Source organism: Xenia sp. Carnegie-2017, unplaced genomic scaffold (assembly GCF_021976095.1).
Source record: "Xenia sp. Carnegie-2017 unplaced genomic scaffold, XeniaSp_v1 HiC_scaffold_16, whole genome shotgun sequence".
In the NCBI taxonomy this organism is placed as follows: Eukaryota; Metazoa; Cnidaria; class Anthozoa; order Malacalcyonacea; family Xeniidae; genus Xenia; species Xenia sp. Carnegie-2017.
The window spans coordinates 5,240,336-5,255,914 of record NW_025813469.1 but is presented as its reverse complement, the minus strand read 5'-3'; the positions used below and the strand labels follow the sequence as shown (position 1 = coordinate 5,255,914).

The 15,579-nt window shown below is 35.7% G+C and overlaps 2 protein-coding genes across 2 annotated transcripts in view; one reads left to right on the top strand and one right to left on the bottom strand.

The window, feature by feature from the left end:
• Positions 1 to 10,861, top strand: part of LOC124436367 (NEDD4-like E3 ubiquitin-protein ligase WWP2) — a 24,349-nt gene extending 13,488 nt beyond the window's left edge. The window contains exons 15-28 of the mRNA XM_046986284.1: positions 64 to 148; positions 1,245 to 1,376; positions 1,929 to 1,995; positions 2,558 to 2,629; positions 3,728 to 3,816; positions 3,887 to 3,984; positions 5,030 to 5,091; positions 5,589 to 5,722; positions 6,332 to 6,472; positions 7,199 to 7,319; positions 7,986 to 8,090; positions 9,215 to 9,311; positions 9,403 to 9,475; positions 9,966 to 10,861. Of these exons, the coding sequence (XP_046842240.1) occupies positions 64 to 148; positions 1,245 to 1,376; positions 1,929 to 1,995; positions 2,558 to 2,629; positions 3,728 to 3,816; positions 3,887 to 3,984; positions 5,030 to 5,091; positions 5,589 to 5,722; positions 6,332 to 6,472; positions 7,199 to 7,319; positions 7,986 to 8,090; positions 9,215 to 9,311; positions 9,403 to 9,475; positions 9,966 to 10,065 (1,376 nt within the window). The 3' untranslated portion in view covers positions 10,066 to 10,861. The remainder of the gene's footprint in view (positions 1 to 63; positions 149 to 1,244; positions 1,377 to 1,928; positions 1,996 to 2,557; positions 2,630 to 3,727; positions 3,817 to 3,886; positions 3,985 to 5,029; positions 5,092 to 5,588; positions 5,723 to 6,331; positions 6,473 to 7,198; positions 7,320 to 7,985; positions 8,091 to 9,214; positions 9,312 to 9,402; positions 9,476 to 9,965) is intronic.
• LOC124436368 (AN1-type zinc finger protein 1-like) lies at positions 10,748 to 15,523 on the bottom strand. The gene is made up of 10 exons (XM_046986285.1): positions 15,463 to 15,523; positions 15,348 to 15,390; positions 14,696 to 14,756; positions 14,512 to 14,621; positions 13,786 to 13,865; positions 13,669 to 13,695; positions 13,396 to 13,487; positions 13,180 to 13,254; positions 12,117 to 12,197; positions 10,748 to 11,639 (listed from the first exon to the last, which is right to left on the bottom strand). The coding sequence occupies exons 1-10, from the start codon at positions 15,515 to 15,517 to the stop codon at positions 11,508 to 11,510; spliced, it is 756 nt and encodes a 251-aa protein (XP_046842241.1). The 5' UTR covers positions 15,518 to 15,523; the 3' UTR covers positions 10,748 to 11,507.
• Positions 15,524 to 15,579: the final 56 nt, after the last annotated feature.

Here is a 15,579-nt window from a genome sequence, read left to right as displayed (position 1 = left end):
ATGCCTACATATGAAATTAGTCGATCAGAACGACCCTCTGTATTCATTCTTTTCCTACCATAGAAAAGAGAACGGAACAAAACGGTCGTGTGTATTTTGTGAACCATACAACTCGAAAAACACAATGGGAAGATCCTAGAATGATGAAGTAAGTTTTTCAAATGAGTTGAATTCTCTGCCTGCTCCTTTTAACGTATTGCTTGCACGCACCGGTTTTTTGCTTGCAATATATGTTGTGTTAAGATATCCATTTTATTCGCCGAATTATTAAACCATTATTCAGGGCGTATCGAAAAAAGTAGACTCTTGGAAAAAGTTGTCTATAACAAGACGCGCGTCGAATAAGCAAAAACGTTTGGTTATCTTAAGAACTTTAACGTTCTCTAGTACAGTTGGTGATGAAATTTTAGTAAATGCTAGGTTTTTTCCTTTGAAAGAACCTCTGTAAAAAGTCCTTCGAACCGGGCTTTTCGGACGAAAAATAACCATGGGAAAAACAATCTTATCATCCTGAGTGAAAATGTGGTCTGTGTTGTACAAGCTATCGAAATTTCAAGCAATTTTTTGCAAGCGCTTGCCAACGCGAGATCTTTAAAACTTGGATTTTTCCGTGTTCATGCCTTTTATAACCAAGTTTCATTACAACAATTCAAATTAACTATATGCATTTCCGAAATTTGCATAAAGTATAACAAGAATTTTGAGAAAACTTGTGTAAAATGCGAAAAAAATCCAAGAATTTTAAAGATCTTGCGTTGGCTAGCGCTTGCCCTATAAAATGCTTGAAATTTAGATGGCTTGTAGAACACACTCTATATTTTGACTCAGGGTGATTAAATATTTTTTTCCGATGATTATATTTTGTTCACAAGACCTGTTTTGAAGGACTTTTATCCGCAGATATTTCACTGGTAAAACATCTTGCATTTTTAAAAATTTCCAGCTGTACCAGAAATGTTAAGGTACTTAGAATCACCAAAACGTTTTGCTTATTCAACAGGTGTCATACTTGAGAGAAGGTTTCCTTTTTTTTCGATACACATATTGCACAGGCTAATGCAAACACAGCTATAGACGAACCAGCGCACGCGTTTTATTAGGTTTGTATAAATTACAATGCAGCATATTTCACAAAAGTTTTTGAAAATTTCTTAACTGCATTTAGCAAACGTTTTGTCGATTAAGTCATTCATGCTTAAGTGAAAACACAATTATTTATTTGCTGCAATTATTGTTATACGCAGGCTTTCTATCCAAGAAAAGTCTCTTCCTCCAGGATGGGAAATGCGATTTACGAACGAAGGCATTCCTTACTTTGTCGATCACACCACTAAAACGACGACGTTTAACGATCCGCGTACGGGAAAAAACGTTGGGTAAGCGAACATATTTGTTTTTGTTTGATACAGGTCTTAGTGTGATTTTTTGGTGCAAACAGAGTTTAGGAAAGATATAGAGCGCCTTTTCATTTTTTTTGGTACCTGAAACATTTAAAGACAAAACGCGATGTATCTTAGCAGAAACATTGCATCACATCTTTTTCTATTGCAGATAGTCCAGGTTAGTAGAGTCCTGAGATGGACTGTTAGTGTTGATGTTGACTTACGTTATGACAATCTTAGCGGCATTCTCTTGACTCTGAAGATGACTACCGCTAAGGTTGTCGAAACGCCAGTGAACATCTACGCCAGCAGTCATTTTCCGGACTCTACTAACCTGGACGGTCTTCATCTGCAAACATGTAACGATACCCCCTTGTTCAAACCATACACTTGAGAAACATTGCATCTTCATTGTTAAAACATAGCAAAGAAAATTTTTTTTCTTTTTTTTATTCCTGGCAAATTCCTCTTTAGGAATTTTCCATTTATGATATTTAAAATTTTTGATGGTTATTTTCTCAACCATTTTTTATACCTTGGCTTTAGAGGGCCAGCAATGGCTTACGAGCGAAGCTTCCGTTGGAAAATTACTCAATTTCGATATCTTTGCCAGGTACGTGTCCCTGCGGCATGCCGCAAAATATAATTTTATTGCGTTCGCTCACTTTAAAGACAATACGTTTGTAAAGAAATGAATAATGATTTTGATCTAAAATTTACATAGCAGGACTAGTACATGCTTGCCGAGTTTACTACTGGTCTTCCTTCTGTAATTGTTCTTGAATATATAGTGTGTATTGCAAAAGCTTGTACACTGTCGGACTCTATGACTAATGTTGAATAAATTGTGTAAATTGCAAAGGCCCTTATACTGTACGACTCTATGACTAATGTTGAATAAATTGTGTAAATTGCAAAGGCTTTTGTACTGTAGGACTGTAGGACTTTTGAAAAATGTCAGCCTTGCAAAAAGTGAATGCATGTGAAAAAACTACGCAGCAATATCTCATTTTGCTTTTATTTATATATCTTCTACGGTTTACCGAAACAAAGGATCACATTAGATTTGATGATTAGATTGGAGGGAGGGTGGTTAAATTTTGTTAGTATATTGTGGTTACCTTCAATCTTTGACACGTGCTTTCTTCCTTTTTTATCATATTTTCTTTTTTAAGGCGAATTCACTGCCAAGTCACGTAAAGCTTGGAATAACGAGAAACAATTTGTTTGAAGAGTCTTTTCAACAGGTAAGATACAGTGTAGTACACGTCAATGTCCTTTATGTAACTTATGTATATTGCGTGCTATGATTGGTCGAAGCCATCGAGTAGTTGTTCTGCTTTGACACTTTTTACACAAGTTTTACTAGTTAAGTCTGTGAACTTTATGTATTACTGAAATGCTATAGTACATCTAATCAATGCTCTTATGCTAGTTCCGTTGTTAGCGTTCCAGTTAATATTACAACTTACTGACTTATGATGACAATACTCATGGACGCATTTACCGAGGGGGCTCTACCCCCCAACATCTGCTTTCACACCCCTAAATAATTTTTTTACCCCTCTAAGAAAAATTTTAACCACCCCAATTTTTAGCAAAATGAATCAGTAGTACATCATCAGAGATTATACATAATATAAATCCTAACACGGTTTTTATATGCACATGACAAACATGTGACTTGGACGAGTTTTGACCTCGAACCTTCGGAATACAAGTCCGCCGCTCTACCTGTTGAGCTACCAGGCCCACAGGGATTGGAGACGACTCAAGTCTCTTTAAAACTACGCGTGGACAGAGATTCTCGCCACGATAGCAGTTACTGGATGGCACCGTGTTTCGACTTTATTCCAAAATCATCATTAGAGATTATACATAATATAAATCCTAACACGAAGTATAGTTTAAGTGAGTTTTTCGAGGCAAAATTTCAACTTTCTACACAACCTTCGATGGCCACACTACTACACCACCAATGCATTGTCTTACGTCACTTCTTTACTAGTTCACCCCCCTTAAAGTTTTTAACACCACCCCCGTTAGAAATATAAAAGTCCGTCCATGATATTACTTCTGAGCTGTAGTATTGTTTAGTGGAACACGCGACTCGGCAAAAGACAAAATTATTTTAATTGAAAATTGCTCAATCTCACGTTTGCATCGCATGCCAAAATTTTGAATGCCGTCGCCAAGTTTAGTTGCCTTCTCTTCATATAACTGTCTTGTGGATTTCTCAGGCGTTGTTGTGATAAAAATAAGTAGATTCTTATGCTCCAACCTGTTATTATGTAAGTTTGTTAAGATTAAAGATTGATGACTAGAGACGTTTTTGCATTCTGCAGGTGATGCGTTATCAGCCACATGATTTACGACGTCGTCTTTACATCACGTTCAAGGGTGAAGAAGGTCTTGACTACGGCGGTGTTGCCAGGTATTATCGCGGGCGCACTCTGTTTGTTGATAAAGATGTTGAACGTAATCGCTGCTCGTCGTTATTTTAGGGAATGGTTCTTCCTTCTTTCTCACGAGATCCTTAATCCAATGTATTGTTTGTTTGAGTACACCAGCGACAATACGTACAATCTTCAAATTAATCCAGGTATTTCCATACAAACATAGTAGAGAACTAGTGCAGTTTAGCAGACACCTCAGGCGCTGTTCAAAAATTATAGACATTGATAACTAACCCAAACCATAACACTAAAACATAACACTAATCACAACCATAATCATAACCATAGCCATAAATACAACCATAATCATAACCATAGCCATAAATACAACCATAATCATAACCATAGCCATAAATACAACCATAATCACAACCATAATCATAACCATAGCCATAAATACAACCATAATCATCACCATAGTCATAACCGTAACCATAACCCTAACCATTATACTAACCCTAAACATAACCATAATCCCGTTTGGAAGACTAAAACTATTTTAAACTTTCTAATCAAACACGAACATGTTCTTTCTTGCCAAAATAAGCGCTTCCGATGTCCGCTAAACTGCAGTCTAGCCCTTAGTAGCAACAAATTAATAAGGCATTAATTTTCCTTTTATATATTTACATTACACTGTATACATTGGCAAGATTTTCCTTTTTTTTTTACCTTTACATTCATTTTTTTTTACATTACACATTACATTTACAAGATTTTCCTTTACATTTACATTACATACATTGGCAAGATTTTCCTTTTACATTTACATTACACTATGTACATTGGCAAGATTTTCCTTTTACATTTACATTACACTATATACATTGGCAAGATTTTCCTTTACATTTACATATACATTGGCAGGTTTTCCTTTACATTTACATTACACTATATACATTGGCAAGATTTTCCTTTTACATTTACATTACACTATATACATTGGCAAGATTTTCCTTTTACATTTACATTACACTATATACATTGGCAAGATTTTCCTTTTACATTTACATTACACTATATACATTGGCAAGATTTTCCTTTTACATTTACATTACACTATATACATTGGCAAGATTTTCCTTTTACATTTACATTACACTATATACATTGGCAAGATTTTCCTTTTCAACAGCCGTCCTTTGTTTGCTTTTGATGTCATTGTTTAGGCGTGTGCGTTTTTTCTTCTAGCGTCAGGTGTCAATCCAGATCATTTAGCGTATTTCCGATTTATTGGAAGAATAGTTGCTATGGTAAGTTTACCGCGCAATAAATATCGGGAGGAAATATATTGAGGTGTTGAGGTGAACTCTTTATGAACTTTTGTCTAGTGCCATTCTCTGTTATACTGGCACTACATAAAACAATGCCCCCGAGACATAAATTCTAAATGAATGAATCACAGATAAATATTCGCAGCACATATCAGGCTTATGGTATCTGCAATGTGAAGAAAAGAACGTATCGTCCCTTGAATTCAAAATTTACTAATTTCAAACTTTTATTGTAAAGGAAGTTAAAGCATTTTTCACTCACTATTCTGCGAAATCATTCATTGCTTACTGTCATAGTGTAAAGCAGTTTGAAGAATGGCAAAATCATCTGATCAAAACAGAGCATTTAAAACTGGCCTTTATGGAGGGACTGGGAATCATTCGTTTAGAACTTAAACTAATTTATCTAGAGGGAACTTTCTTTTTGTGTGGTGCTTAATTCAACTATACTTCATTTGAACGACTTTCGTTTGCAGGCACTCTTTCACGGGAAATTCATCGACCGTGGCTTCACCTTGCCGTTCTACAAAAGAATTTTGAACAAAAAGTTGGTGATGAAAGATTTAGAGACAATCGATCCAGAATTTTATAACTCCCTCGTGTGGATAAAGTATGTACAATAGCTACATATGTTATTTCCGTAACTGCGTAAAAGCACTTCTGATAATGCGCATTTAATAAATACGTATTTATTCAATGCGCATGTGTTATTTACCGGCTGGTAGGTTCGGATAGAAAAATATTTTCTCGAGATCTGAAAAAGAGCCCGAGGTCGCAAGCCGAGAGGGAAAATGTTTTTTTGCTGACCGACCTAAACGGTAAATAAGTTATTTTTTTATTGCCAAAGGCAACAATCTTATGAGATTGTGCAGTCAAATACAACAATGGCAGCAAAGTAAGCAATCAAAACTTTGCTATTCATTTGATCATTTTACTTTGGAAAACTCTAAATTCATATAAAATAGATTTTTACAATGAAAAGTTAGCTGATAATGTCCTTTTTGAAACAAAAATAAACAACTCTTCTCTCAAGTATTTAGCAATAGAATTCTGGACCGCGGTCAAATATCCCAAAATCCTGCCCGCTGCTACAGCCAATCAAATTGTAGGAAAGGCTACGATTCCACCCGCAGCTGATATGCAAAAAATAAAACGCCATTTTTGTAAACAAGGAAAGCGAGAGAACAGCTTAACGATTATCATGTTTCATCCTCTATAGGGAAAACGACATTGATGAAATTGATATGGAAATGTTTTTCTGCACCGATCAAGAGATTCTCGGGGAGATATCGACGCACGATCTCAAGCCGGGCGGTTCCGAAATTCAAGTTACGGAAGAAAATAAAGAAGAATATATTAGGTACTAATTGCTTTTATTCTAATTTTGGGTAATGTAGGGACATCGGCGACGTTCCTACATTAAAAAAAAGTGTGGCATGGTACGACTATAAGTGGCCACTGAAATCTAATCCAAACTATAGCATCTTCTCTGTTCTCCATCCCTGCCACTCGTACCTACTTCTTTAAGTGACTTAACTGGACATTAGAGAAACCATTTTGATGCGACTGTTACCAAAAGTTCGTGCATGTGTGTAGATTAACCAATGCCAGCACTGATCCTTTTACATTCTGTTTCATAACTAATGCCATTACTGACATTTTTGCATTCTGTTGAATAACCAATGCCAGTACTGACCCTTTTGCATTCTGTTGAATAACCAATGCCAGTACTGATCCTTTTGCATTCTGTTGAATAACCAATGCCAGTACTGACCCTTTTGCATTCTATTGAATAACCAATGCCAGTACTGACCCTTTTGCATTCTGTTGAATAACCAATGCCAGTACTGACACCTTTGCATTCTGTTGAATAGTCAATGCCAGTGCTGACACTTTTACATTCTGTTGAATAACCAATGCCAGTACTGACACCTTTGCATTCTGTTGAATAGTCAATGCCAGTGCTGGCACTTTTACATTCTGTTGAATAACCAATGCCAGTACTGACACTTTTGCATTCTGTTGAATAACCAATGCCAGCACTGATCCTTTTGCATTCTGTTGAATCTTTATGCGTTTTGTTTAGTTTAATGACTGAATGGCGTTTGAATCGCGGAATTCAGGATCAAACGAAGGCCTTTTTAGATGGTTTCAACAATGTCGTTCCTCTTTACTGGCTTTCGTACTTCGATGAAAAAGAACTTGAGGTAAGCGGCAATTCCTTTTCGAGAATTGACTTCATATTATGAATTAGTAAAGATGACAGCATGAAGATCTTACTAAAAGTATCATTAATGCCTGTATACTTAGTTTGTTCTAGCAGTTGGCCTTGTGCAAACTAAAGTCTTGGTAAATATTATTTCGGAAAAAAATAGTTTTATACTTAGTGTGAGTTCTTTTCTTCACAGCGTGTAGTAAACTTAAGCACGAGCCTGCATGGGTTGCATGATGTAGTCAACTACTGTCACTCGTACAGCTTTTCATTGGTAACAACTAGAAAAAGTTGAGCTCTATAAAATTCGTGGCAGATGACAATTTTATGAAGTGTAAAGGAAAACATACTCCGAAGAAAAGGATTTTAAATGTTTTAGTTCAAATGTTTCCTTTTGTAAGATCATATGAAAGTCAAGTTTTTGTAAAATGTAGAAGTATAACTTATAAAGTCATATTATCTTCAAATCCATTTCTTTGTGTTTTCATGTGCCTACTGCATAAAAAATTCTTCGTTTAAATTTTTTTTGACCTACAGATACGTTGATAAAAATACTTATAAGTGTTCCCGAGTGCAGTGGTGCATGCAGTGCCGACTTGAAGTGTTATTCTTATATCGAACATAGCTACATACTTATTTTTATGACTTGACTTTTTTTAAGTTGATGCTCTGTGGAATGCAAGAGGTTGATGTCGATGATTGGCAGAGGAATACGGTTTATCGTCACTATACGAGAAATAGCCGACAGGTCATCTGGTTTTGGCAGGTCAGTTGCCGTTAAAAAAAAACAAACCACTAATATCGCGAGTTCACTAGCTCAAGCATTTCAAATGCTCATATTTATCCCTCTTTGTCATGGGATGATCCTGATATTTTTCCCGTGTATAATACATTCGGACAACGTATAAATTACTGCCATTGCTCCTGCGTACCTTTTTTGCCATTATCTTTAACATGATATCAAAGTACCATTGTTAAGGTCTGCATGTTCAAAATGAGCTCCATTAATTACTTCCTTGACTTTTAACGGCAGTTATAGGTGAAAATCAATTATTGTTCAACAGTTTGAGCTTTATTTTTCTTTAAAACTTTACAAGAAACATGAAATGTAAACATTCATCATATACATAGTTTCAGTTCCACAGAATTATGAGGCTCATCGCTGTTCAATCCAATATAATCTTTTCTCACTTGCCCAAAAACTGCCAAGATTACCCTCAGGGAAATTATCTATTTAGATAAAGTTAACTATGTGAAGAAGATTTGCAATATATTTTAAAAGGCAAAAATTTGATCTTCCTTGACTTTTTGGGCGTCAAATTTGGCTTTTTTCATGTTTGACCGTGAGGTGCTGTGACTGGGTCTTGTTCACTGGACGTGACGTACATTGGAAAACAACGCTGCTTTTTAACGCTGTAGTTTATAGTAAAATTTGTTGCAACGTCAAGTTCTTCATTTTTTATTCAACTTTTATAACGCTATAGACTTAAAGTGTGATTCCATAAGTACAAAATATAACTCAAGTTTATTAGAAATAAATGTCTTGACGTTGCAACAAATTTTAATATAAAGTACAGTGTTAAAAAGCAGCGTTGTTCTCCAATGTACGTCACTTCCGCTGAACTAAATTCAGTCACAGCACCTCACGGTCAAACAAGAAAAAAAGCCAACTTTGACTGCCAAAAAGTCCAGAAAGATCAAATTTTTGTCTTATAAAATATATTGCAAATGTTCTTAAAATGATCAACTATATCTAAATATATTATTTCCCTAAGGGTGATCTTGGCAATTTATAATAGCAAATGAATCTTCTTTTGTAGTTTGTTTTCTGCATAAAGGTCAAGTTATGATTTTCCCTCAGTAATTGACTTTGTTTATTATATATCCAAGGCCGTAAAGTCGTTTGACAACGAGAAGCGAACGCGTCTTCTCCAGTTTGTAACTGGAACTTGTCGTTTGCCTGTTGGCGGTTTCAACGAATTGATGGGTAAGAAAGAAACTAAATAGACTTTCTTTTTTAATTAGTGTAGTTCAAACTTTATTTGGTTACTCTAATCCTTGTAACTTCTTACCGACAGGGAGTAACGGTCCTCAGAAATTTTGCATTGAAAGAGTCGGCAAAGAGACCTGGTTGCCTCGGAGTCATACGTGGTAGGTTTTATGCGATACTTGATGTAATTTATACCAGGCAGGTCGATCATAGAATGAAAGCTGAAATTCGGCTTTTAATTCATGACGAGAACGAATGTGGATATGGTAGTTAGTAGTGAAGTCTGGGATGGATCAAATAAAATTTTTTGGGGGGGTGCTTTAGATAGGATTAGATTTCGGTGCCTTTAGCCAAGTCTAGGAGCGTCTCTCCCCCCACCGGTATTGCAGCAAATGCATTACCTCCTCCCACTCTTATAATGCCCAGTAAATGCCTCCCTAAATGAAGGTAGTTGTTTCTGGTCATGTACCTCTTCTGGTCTCAATTTTACCTTCTGTTCCACACCTTCAAATCAACACATTTTCAACTAAATGATAGTTACTATGAAACATTGTGCGTTTTTAGTTTTCATTAAGTTGTTGTGTCATTGATGTTCATAATCACCAAAGTAGCTGCATGGTAGGTTTAAAGAAGTCTTTTTCTAATTCTTAGTTTCAATCGACTGGATCTTCCTCCATACAAGAGTTACGACCAGCTTATAGAAAAGTTGACGTTTGCTATCGAGGAAACCGAAGGTTTCTCACAAGAGTAGAACTAGTGCTCTACGCGTGAGAAAATGAAATCGAATGGCCTAAAGTAATTAGCGTTAGTTTTTTAAATGTATTGTCGCATACGTTTCCCGCTCTCGTTTACTAAATGCAAAAAATATGTTGGGTTTGTTTATGCGAACAATAATACGAGGTAGGAATTGAAATTGAAAGTATAAAGGAATTTTGATGTTTCGTCCTCGAAAGTTCTATCGGGGAGCTCTTAAAGTGCTGTTGTAAGTGCTTATCACGCCAAAATGTGCTTTTCTCAGAGAACCATTTAAATTGTAGGCAACAACTTCGGGCGGTCGTATCGTATATGAATAACTTATTGAACTTGTTAAACTCCGCCATATTGATCGCAGCGTTTTTGCGCGGGAACGAGGCGGCAAGTTATTTTACTTGGCAAACATCGAATTATGCTTAGAACGCATTTTGGTGTGTTTTGCACTTGAAACCATTTATAGCAAGGCATGCAAGCAATGTGAACGGATAAACTGCACCCACTCCTCCCATCGTACATTCATTCGTGTTTACGTTCCGCCGCCGCCGCCCCTGCCATGGTCTTTTTAAGGTTGTAAAGTTTTGATGCAGGTTGATGATGTGATGAAAACAGCCGATAAACCGTTTGCGTTGCTTGTTTGTCGTTCTCGCCCTCAAATAATCTTAAATAAAGAAATTTCAACGTTTGCTGTATGTAAAATGTAGACATTTATACTTTAAGAAGTTTGTATTTAGTGAAATATCGTTGCACAACCAATATGTAATTATCATGTTTTAATACAAGGGACAATCATTTAAGCAACGTTAAAAATTATTGTGCGACCATGATGCAATTGGAAGCATTTACGTTTGCTGTTTAATAGGCCTTTTGGTCACTGATATGTATAAAACTGAATAACGCAGCTTCGTACTTGACTTGAAGCCGGGCGGCGGCCATATTGGACTGTCCACTTTTTCAGTTTTTATATACGTTTTATATAACAAACTGCTACTCTCGCATTTACTTTGGATCATTTGTTTCACTCTTGGGACAAAAAAAGAATTATTTTAATGGCAAGACTGTGATAAAACGGTTTTGGACGAAAATTCAAGTTCGCTAAATTTCATATAGAAATCTTCTCCCGTTGTTAAAATATCATAAAAGATTTGGCATGATTTTGGAAAGAGAAAATAACAAAAATGCATTCAAGAAAAATTCATTATAAAACATATACTAGAAGTGGACAGTCCAATATGGCCGCCGCTGTCAAAAATTGGCTCAAAATTTTTTAGGCACCAGAATTAGGTTGCGTTATCCAGTCTTTATATATATCAGTACTTGTGGCGAATATAAGGCAATGACCATACGACTCCTTTCCGATCATTTACGGCAAGATACGAACGCGATCCAGTCTTCATGAAGTGTTACCCGTTTATGTCATCGGTGACTCTATCTGGGCTTTCACTATTTATCTTCGACATATTGTATGATTAACTCCGAACCACTGAACAAAGTTTCCGAGTTTCGGCTAATTTCTTCTTCTAAACTACTATCAATAGTGAGCTGTCTTGAACACGTCTCAAAAAGCCGTAGTTTCTAGAAAACAGTGATATAATGTGGGCTGTTGTACTCATGAAATAAACATCCAAATTTTTCATATATGCAGGCTTCATACAAAACTCAAAAGTCCCTGTATGTTCTTTAAAATTGAAGTCAAAAGTTTAAGCTTGAATTACTTTCATTTATTAGGATGTGCCTGAAAGTGCTTGAATTTAAATTCTTTAGGTGGAATTTTTGTAAACAAGTTATCGTACTAATTTCTTTTCAAAATTGGGGTTGAAATTATATCTAAACTCTTTATTGCACAAAAAGCAACTAGCGCGATGATATGTTTTCTGTCAAGAAATGTGGATTCAAGCACATCTTGATAAATTAAAGTCCTTTTAAAGCCTTGGATTTTTCATACTAAATTCAAAGGGCATTCAAAGACGTTCAGGTTTTGTAAGAACTCCGTGACTTAGGGACTGACGTATACACATTTAATTGAAAAGAAGGTAGTGCGTGATGCCGTACCTTGGAAGGTTGTTTGTTATTTTCGTTTTTTAATTTACATGTCTTGGCAATTTCGTCGATCGTCTTTCCAACACTCCACCTCTAGATGAACGAGAAATTAAGAGTTAACAGTGTCATTGCTCATAACAAGAGCTCGCCTCCCCCTACTTCGAATGATGCATCTATATAAGATTTTACCAATAATCCAATTAACCGACACTAAAAAACCGATATTTTGCCGATACCGGTATTTACGAAACATAAACATAGTAAAGTAGGCCACTTTGTGCTCACCAGTGACTGTTCATTTGATAAAAAAAAGAGATAAAATTCAAAGTGGTTATTTGCACTGCAGCCATATTTCACAACACAATTGTCAATGGAAATTTCAATGTCATGTGGAACCAACAAATTTTAAGTTGTGGTAATTTAACAAAAATTGTTACGGTAATATATTTACTATTGTTAAACTATGGTTCGCTTCATATATATTTTTTTCAATGACATGTCTAAACATCGGTATTATTAGCAAGAAAAATACCGACACCGATAATTCTATTTTAGAGCCGATACGCCGATATAGATATCGGTACATCACTACCTACTTCACACCGATTTTTACAGCAAGTCATTTCCTTCACCCTTTATACAAGCATTTAATGAACTCATTTAGTATAATTGTAATCTATTTTCCTTTATATGCCTTAAATAACAGAGATCGATTAAATCTTTTAAGTAACAAAACAAAGACGTGGTGGCAATGTAAATATTGCCTTGAAAAGCGCAATTGCCATGGTGAATGATAAAATTCTCAATCCTGAAGGTTTCTATTAGTATTCACAACTTTTGGCAACTCCATTATAATTTTTGCCCATTCATGAAGTATTTTCATTTGTCGTCATTACATTGTTCACATCTAAACTTAATGAAGGAGCAGCTCGACTTCTTCCTGAACACAATAAAAATTATTTGCCTGCTGGGAATAAAAAGTCGAGTTGGCTTCGTCACTAAATAAAGACGCCTCGTAAACTAATTCATAAGAGCAACTTACCCCTCCCACCTATTCAACAGCTGCCTTTACAACCTTTGAAAAAAACATTGCTTTCGTACGCGTCAACGAGCCCTCCGGGAGAAGAATGGAAAAGTAGATACGTTCGTCCTGTAAAAAAAGAGTTTATGTTTATGAAAGATTAGCGGAGATTGAAAGTAGGAAATTGTGTTGTACGTATAAAATTAAATTTGTTTGATGGTTGAATATGCAATGCATGGAACCATAAATGACTATGAAATGCTACGATACCCGAGGCGTGGAAGAATCACCAACAGCATGCAACTTCATCTTCATGAGAGCAACTTTCGCCTCTCTACTCCTTGACCTCGCCCCACCACGCCCTGTTTCAAAGTAGTTTCAACAAATTTTTCTAAATCATACATTATCTAATGTAGTCCCACATACCCAATTCAACCTTTTTATTTAGCAATCACTTTTAGTTTCAGTCAATTCATTGTCTCTATACGGTTACCAAAGACCTAGCTCCGAAGTAAATTCAATTCAAGCTACAGGCCTACTCACCCTTTTTTTCTTTCTTGCTTACGGTAGCTAAAAAACAATTTCAGATATTGATGAAATGTTACTTTTTTGTGCTCACCAAAATGTACTAATTCTAGCGACAACCTCGAGCTACCGTACCTCGTTCTGAATTTTGTTTTTCATTCGAAGAGTTTTCCTCGCCTAGTTTTGAGCAGAAATGGTCCTGAGGATGTCGATGTCTTCACGAGGTTATATAGTGCAGTGTTAGAAAATTAAAGTTGTTTGCTGGCTTTGCACAGGCTTATGTAAAGCGAGGAGACATTTGGACGAGAGTACAACAGTACAAACGTCTCGTTTTCACAAACGAGGTTAAACATAAGCTAGAGCAAACACGAAAACTTTTATTTCTTTCGTAAAATAACAGTAATGCGAAACAGATAAATTTAAAACAAATGTTTAACGATTGATTTGCAGCTAACTCGGCTAAAGACCAATCAGCGTACGCATTTTTTTCATGTTATTTTGTAATAATGGATAACTGTGGATCATCGTCTTTCATGCCACAAAAGTCCAAACGAGAACACTGATTATACACGCCATTATTTGGCAAAAAAATCTTATTAAAACTAGGAACTTCGCGATCGATCATTATTTCGGTTTTTATAAATGCTCGTCGCAACATTCATCAAATTACCATATATTGTTAGATTTATATTGCGTCGATTATGATCTTGACGTTTTGGTAATTTGATGAATGTTACGAAGAGCATTTATAAAAACCGAAGTATGAATACTGATAGTATGAATACTGATATCATTATTATTATCTTACTAAGTATGAATATCTCTAAACAGAAAAATAACCACACTATTGCCTTGTTTTACCTCAAACAAAATTCTTGTAGGCATTTTTCGCACTTCACAGGCAAAATCTCGCGAATCTGACAACTCTCTAGAAAACACTTGATGCCATCTTTCGGTGTTGAGTGATTTATCTGTATTTTAAGGCGAAATAATCACTTATTGATGTCGTGAAAAACTAACTCGTGTGTCTATTTTTTCCCATTACCTTGGTAGTTTCACGTGGTTTTGCAGTGCAATTATGTGCAGTTGTCGAACGATGCTCGAGGCTCATAAAATGAAACAGAGACTACTGTGAAAGGAATCATGTGACTAAAGAAAAATCTTGCTTAGAAACATGTTCATGTAGACTGTTACAGCATGAACTTATTGGGCGGCTCGATATGCTATGGATCTTCAATATTTTGAGCTTTTCTTTCACGAATCAAGAATTAACTGAAAATGGCTGTAGCTCAGTGCAAGTTACATGTTTCCTGATAATGCAGTAATATGCTACAGCAAACCTATAAAACTTCTCTGACCCTCTAATCACGAAACACGCAATAGCAAATAATGAATGACGTAATATAATATTGAATCAGTGTCACGATAATTACTATAAGTACCATATTACGTAACATTTACACAACAAAAACGTTTGAAATCGTTTACGAAAATATGATTGAAGGACGTTCGGTCAGTTCAGATATTTGTCATTTAGTTGATATAGTTTTGATGGTCATTTTAATCGTGTGATACACTGAAAAAGATAACCCTTAAAATATCTCTCCCAATAAAGCTCGGTTTACAACTAAGTAGGTCTTTTTGGCCAGGACTTTTGCATGTAAAAATACTATTAAATCAGCAATTCAATGTCATACCAAAATATCGCTAAACAGTTCCCGCAAGTGAATGGCAGAAAGTCTAAACAAAACAATTTCCAAGTGAAAATTCACGCGAGCATGTAGCTCTCCAAAATAAATAAAGACAACTTACCCAGTCGTTGACAAGTTGAAAATGAACATTGTTTTCCAATATTGATTTCCGCCATCTTGATTACAAATACCGCAGACTAATCAAGTAAACATATCGCGGACTCAAACAAGGATCAAT